We start from the raw sequence: 6,241 nt of genomic DNA on the forward strand, positions 1-6,241 counted from the left end.
CAACTTCTAGAGCTGCCCTGTCTAAGTGCTGGTAACCACTGGCCGTCTGGGAATGTTGAACACCTGACTTGTGGCTTGTATGAGTTAAGATGTCTTGTTGTACAAAATATACAGTGGATTTGGAGAACTTAGTATAAAAAGCAATGTAAATGATCTAATTAACTTTTTAGATTGAATATATGCTGAAATAATAATATACTAAATTTATCATTAACTGAAATATATTGTTAAAATTAATCTGTTTTATTTTTACTTGTGGCTACTAGTAAATGTCAAATGATATCTGTGACTTGCATTATCTGTCTAGATGATAGGGCTGTTTTATAGCCTGGTTATTATAGCATTGAGATTTACTTTCTTGAATTTTCCTCAATCTCATCTTTGCTAAAAAGGAAACCTGCAACTTGCCTTATTTTGTCTCTTACCACATTTTAGAGAAATTATGAGTGTACTCTGTATCTATTTTCCCCAGTAGGCTAAAATGCCTTCAAGGTACGGTCATACTTTATTCCTCACTGTTCTTTGCAAATTTTAATAGTAAACTCATTCCTTTCTATCTTTTATAGATGTTTCATTTTTCATGTGATGCTATTTTAAAAGTTCACTTAAAAGTATTTTCTTCTGGTTGCTGACACTAACCAATTGGAATATGATTATAGCTCTCATATGTTTTGAACTGGAACATTAAAATTTGCTTATAGGCCAACATCTAGAAAGAGAAATGCCTCTTTTCACAGAAATTTCTTTCTTCATATATCATTAATCAGACTCCTCTGAGTAGCTCGTTATTCACTGTCAGTTAGAGAATGACCAGTCTCTCATGCATCTCCTAAATGTTTAAAAGGAGAAAAAAAACCCTCTATTTCATGTCCATTGAAGAATCATGTCTGTTTTGGGGAGGGCACACTGGGGTTTGCACTGGTTAATAAGTCAGTGACCAGGAGAAAAAGCAGGGATGGGAAATATCTTTTCAATAATGAAAACAAGAAATTCTCTACCTGAGGTATCTGATGGCGATTAAGGCTTTCCACCTAATAGGGGTAGCTAATGAATCTAAGGGCTCATCCCGGATGAAATCCTGCAACAGAAACAAGGAGATGAAATAATTCAGAAAGAACAGGAGGCTTTCAATTTCCCCAAATACTTCTGCTACCTCATTGGACCCTTGGGGTGTCTTGGGTCAGACATATGGCAAAGATTTGTGTTGTTTGGGGCTAGTGGGTTTTACCTGAGTTTCAGAAAGCAAACTGTTGGTAATGGACACTGCCCTTCCCGATGACTTTTCTTACCACTCACCAGCATGTAGCCAAGTAGCATTTCCTTGTAGGAAAACTGGAAACCCCGCTCCTGGGCATCATGGACAGCAATGCCAATCTCTGTGATGCTTCTAGTGAAACTCATTTGCAGATCCATGTCCTAAAGCAAAATGATTCTTGGTGCAAGCCAAGGTTTTAGGTACCACATCATGTCTATAAATATTCAACATGAGCGGAAATACGTGCCCAGACAGGAGCAGGAATCTTGGTTCCCTTTTGCATCTCTGTCTCTAGTGTAGCATCAAAGTTGTAGGGGAGTTGAAAAACAAAGGTCAACCTCTGCCCTTATCACTCACTTTGGATGGAGGTGTCTCTAGAATAATGACTTTCAAACTCTTTTGATCATAACACACAATATGTAATACAGTTTCTAATTCCACCCAGTACTTACATACACACATTATATAAGATATGGTGCTGGTGGTTATGTGCCGTGGAGTCGGTTCTGACTCATAGAGAACCTGTACAGGGTTTCTGAGGCTGTAAATCTTTATGGGAGCAGAAAGCCTCATCTTTCTCTTGTGGAATGGCTGGTAGTTTCGAACTGCTGACCTTGAGGCTCACAGCCCAATTCGTAACCATTACACTACCAAAGCTCCTTTATATAATATACAGTTGACATAAAACTTTAAAAAACAGTTACCAATACTACATGTGATATGGTCTTATAATTTCTCTTTTAATTAATTTCATTGTAAAATAATTTGCTGGTTGTTATCTATTAAACAGATTTTATTAAGTCACAACCTAGAGTTTGAAAATCACTATAGTCTGTTTTTTAAATTCCTGGAACTAAAATAAAGCTCTTTGTTTTGTCCTAGATGAGGTTCGTAAATCTTGGCTTCAGAACTGGACTAATCAGTAAATGCTAGGATCTTTTTCTCTGGAATAAGATAACATGCTAAGCTTACTGCAATTGATGGAAGCATGATTTATGTAAGTATCTCTCTCTCTCTCTCTCTCTCTCTCACACACACACACACGACATGATAATCTATCTACGTCTTTATATACATCATCTGTATCTATCATTTTACTTATCCTTACTCCTACCTTATTCATCAAGGACATGCCCAGGATCTGAAACATTAAAGACAAAAGCAGATATTCAGTTATCAGCAGAAAGGAATATATCCAATAGTGTGAAGGACAACATAGAGCAGGACACACAGTCTAGTCAGGGGCTCCTTCTCACTTCCTTCCATTTATTAAATGAGATTTTAAACACAGGCAGATTCTTTTCCCCAAGTGACTTATAAATAACCTATCCATGGTTGTTGTTGTTGTTAAGTGCTGTTGAATAGATTAAAACCCATAGTGACCCTGTATAGGGATTCCAAGGAGCAGCTGGTGAGCTTGAACCACTGACCTTGCAGTTCAAACGGCTTTGCAGTCTGATGCATTAACCCACAGCACCACACCAGGACTCTTATCCATGGTAGGATAAAGATTACAAGCCTGTGGGTTTCCAGACTTCCCCCTCAGTTTAGACTTTGGTAAGGAAAAAAATATAGGCCCTTGGGGACAAAAAGCAATGAAAATCTGTAAAATGAAAAGTAAGAGGGCAGATGACTCTGGAAAGAGAAGTACAGTTAATTCAACAACACGTGTTGAAAATACAGATTTGTTCTAATATGACTGATATATCAGGGTGTTCAGTTGAGCATGCCGTGAACTTTGAAATTTGCATTTTCTTATATGTGAGAAAATTAGAGGAATGCCAAGAGCTACAACCAGTTGAACTAAGTAACATAGCATCAGAACAAAAAAAGCACCCTCAAACTAGTTGTCTTTGAGTTTATGGTGATTCATAGTGCCCTTATATGACTCTGAGTAGGACTGTAATCCACAGGGTTTTCAGTGACTGTGATCTTGGGGTGTAGCAAAGTGCTTAATCATTTACTTGATGCCATGTAGGACTTGGACATAGAATAACTACATAGATAATCCCCAGCTTATAACTGATGTCATGTTTAAGTTTTACAAACCACATTGATGACCTTTAAAAAAAAAAAATCTCATCTTATGTACTATATATGATGTTGCAATATACAATTTGTTGATATTTATATATGATGTTTCTAACCTCCAAAACCAATTTAAAATCATATTTCTAAATATATTGGTAATAAAAGGCCATATTAGTCTTGGGACTATAACCCCGTGGTAAGTTAGAAACTACCAGTACTCAAACGCGCACACATATTCATTTGAAGCATCTACCAATGATCTCAGTATGCTGTGTGTGTGATGAGCCAAACTCATTCAAATCTAGCATTGCGACCCTTGAAAACTTTAGATAACCCTCCTTCTATCATTTCACAGGAATTCACAAACTGTAATCCTTTCAACCACCACTGTCACAAAGAAACTTCAGCTATTTTTTAAAAGTAGGGTGCTATTAAAAAAAAAAAAAAGAATTTCCGTTTTCTTAACTATTTGCCAAGTATAAAACATTGTGCTTGTGGTTTTAAATTTTTCACTTTATATTATGCTCCTAACTTTTATTTTTAACAAGCCACTTAAAAAATTTTATAAGTTCTGTGCCTCTAAAACATTCCCCAATAATTCCTATGGTTTTTATTATGAGCTTTTGTACAACTCAGTTGTTTTTAGGAATGCATATGCCGAATCAACTGTACCTTGAAATCATACAGTTCTCTTTATCTTAATCATCTTTACCTCCCTTCATCTTTTATTTGTCAGTGTTTTCATCGATGATTGGCTAAAAGTTAATTTAACATGAAACACCTTTTGTTATGCTTTCACTTCTCATTATCAATGACCAAATTCTGGGTGTATTTATCACTTGTCTGTCAGTTTGTTGTACTGTGGTGACTTGCATGCTGCTGTGATGCTGGAAGCTATGGCACCAGTATTTTAAATACCAGTAGGGTCACCAATAGGGTTCAGGTTTCAGCTGCGCTTCTAGACTAAGAAGTCTAGGAAGAAGGAGAGGAAAACTACTTTGAAATATTTAGCAACTGAAAACCTTGTGAATGGCAGTGGAATATTGTCAGATACAGTGTCAAAGATGACAACATAAAAAGCATCATAATATTATCATATATAGTGTTGGAAAATGAAAACATGAATAGTATCAGGATATTGTCAGATACAATGCCAGAAGATGTGCCTCTCAGGTTTGAGGGACTCAACATACCTCTGGGAAAGAGCTACCTCCTTAAAATATAGTTGACCGTGATGATGTGAATATAGAAAAGCTTTTGGGAGTCTTCATTTGCTAATGGGGCACAACTCAAAATGAGGAGAAACAGCTGCAAACATCCACTAGTAATTGGAATATGGAATGTATGAAGTATGAATCTAGAAAAACTGGAAGTTGTCAAAAATGAAATGGGATGCATAATGATCAATATCCTAGGTATTAACAAGATGAAATGGACTGATATTGACCATTATGAATCAGAAAATCATAAGGTCTCTTATGCCGGGAACGACTATTCAAAAAGAAGGCTTAGTATTCCTTATCAAAGAGAACATTTCAAGTCCTACCTTGAAGTACAATGCTATCTGTGATAGAATAACGCCCATATGCTTACAAGGAAAACCAGTTAATACCACTATTATTCAAGTTTAGGAAACAGTCAGTAATCACTACTCGTCTGTCAGCTTGTTGTACTGTGGTGGTTTGCATGTTGCTGTGATGCTGAAAGCTATGCCACCAGTATTTTAAATATCAGCAGGGTCACCCATAGTGGACAGGCTTCTAGACTAAGAAAGACTACAAGAAGGAGATACGATTATTTTTGAAAATTTAGTCACTGAAGAATCTTATGAATAGCAGTCGAACATTGTTAAATAGCACCAGAATACTGAATATTGTAGAATGATAAAGAGCACTAGAATATTTTGATATATAGTACTTCATATACAGCATACAGAAGATGAGTCCCTCAGGTTGGAAGGAACTCAAAACATGATGGAGAAGAACTGCCTCCACAAAGTAGAATGGATCGTGATGACACAAATGGAGTAAAGCTTTCAAGATCTTCATTAGCTGATGGAGCACAACTCAAAATGAGGAAAAAGAGTTGTAAATACCCCTTAATAATCAGAATATGAAATGTACTAATTATGAATCTAGGAAAATTGGAAGTTGTAAAAAAAAGAATGATTAACATTGATATCCTAGGCATTAGTGAACAGAAATATACTGGAATTGGCGATGGCTTACTATGCAAGGAATGAGAAATTGAAAAGGAATGGAGTTATATTTATCCTCAAAAAGAACATATCAAGATCTGCCTTGAAGTACAACACTGTCTGTGATAGGATAATATACATATGCCTAAAAAGATGACCAGTCAAGTTAATACTATTCAATCTTATACATAAACACCAAAGCCAGTGATGATGAAATTGAAGAATTCTACCAAATTCTTCAGCCTGAAATTGATCAAATATGCAATCAAGATATATCAATAATTATTGGCAATTGTAATGCAAAGATTGCAAACAAAGAGGAAGGATCACTAGTTGGAAAACATGGCCATGGTGAAAGAAATGATGCTGGAGATCACACGACAGAATTTTGCAAAAACCAGTGACTTGTTCATTGCAAATACCTTTTTTAAACAACATTGTTGTTGTCAGGTTCCATCGAGTCAGAACTGACTCATAGCGACTCCATGCACAGCAGAATGAAACAATGGCCTATCCTGGGCCAACCTCACTACCGCTGCCACACTTGAGTCCATCAATGATGCCACCTGGCCAATCCATCTCGTTGGGGATTTTCCTGTTTTTCTCTGACCCTCAACCTTACCCAGCATGACATCTTTGTCCAGCAACTGTTCCCTCCTGACAATATGTACAAAGTATGAGAGACGAAGCTTAGCTATCTTGGTCTCCAAGGAGCACTCTGGCTTAATTTCTTCCAAAATAGATCTATTGGTTCTTTT

General features: G+C 36.5%; 1 protein-coding gene across 1 annotated transcript in view; it reads right to left on the reverse strand.

The window, feature by feature from the left end:
• Window positions 1-6,241, reverse strand: part of MROH2B (maestro heat-like repeat family member 2B) — a 117,280-nt gene that overhangs the window by 58,323 nt on the left and 52,716 nt on the right. The window contains exons 12-14 of the mRNA XM_006875399.1: window positions 2,370-2,396; window positions 1,297-1,416; window positions 999-1,078 (exon numbers count right to left, since the gene is read on the reverse strand). Of these exons, the coding sequence (XP_006875461.1) occupies window positions 999-1,078; window positions 1,297-1,416; window positions 2,370-2,396 (227 nt within the window). The remainder of the gene's footprint in view (window positions 1-998; window positions 1,079-1,296; window positions 1,417-2,369; window positions 2,397-6,241) is intronic.

The sequence above is a fragment of the Chrysochloris asiatica genome, unplaced genomic scaffold, assembly GCF_000296735.1.
Source record: "Chrysochloris asiatica unplaced genomic scaffold, ChrAsi1.0 scaffold00325, whole genome shotgun sequence".
In the NCBI taxonomy this organism is placed as follows: Eukaryota; Metazoa; Chordata; class Mammalia; order Afrosoricida; family Chrysochloridae; genus Chrysochloris; species Chrysochloris asiatica.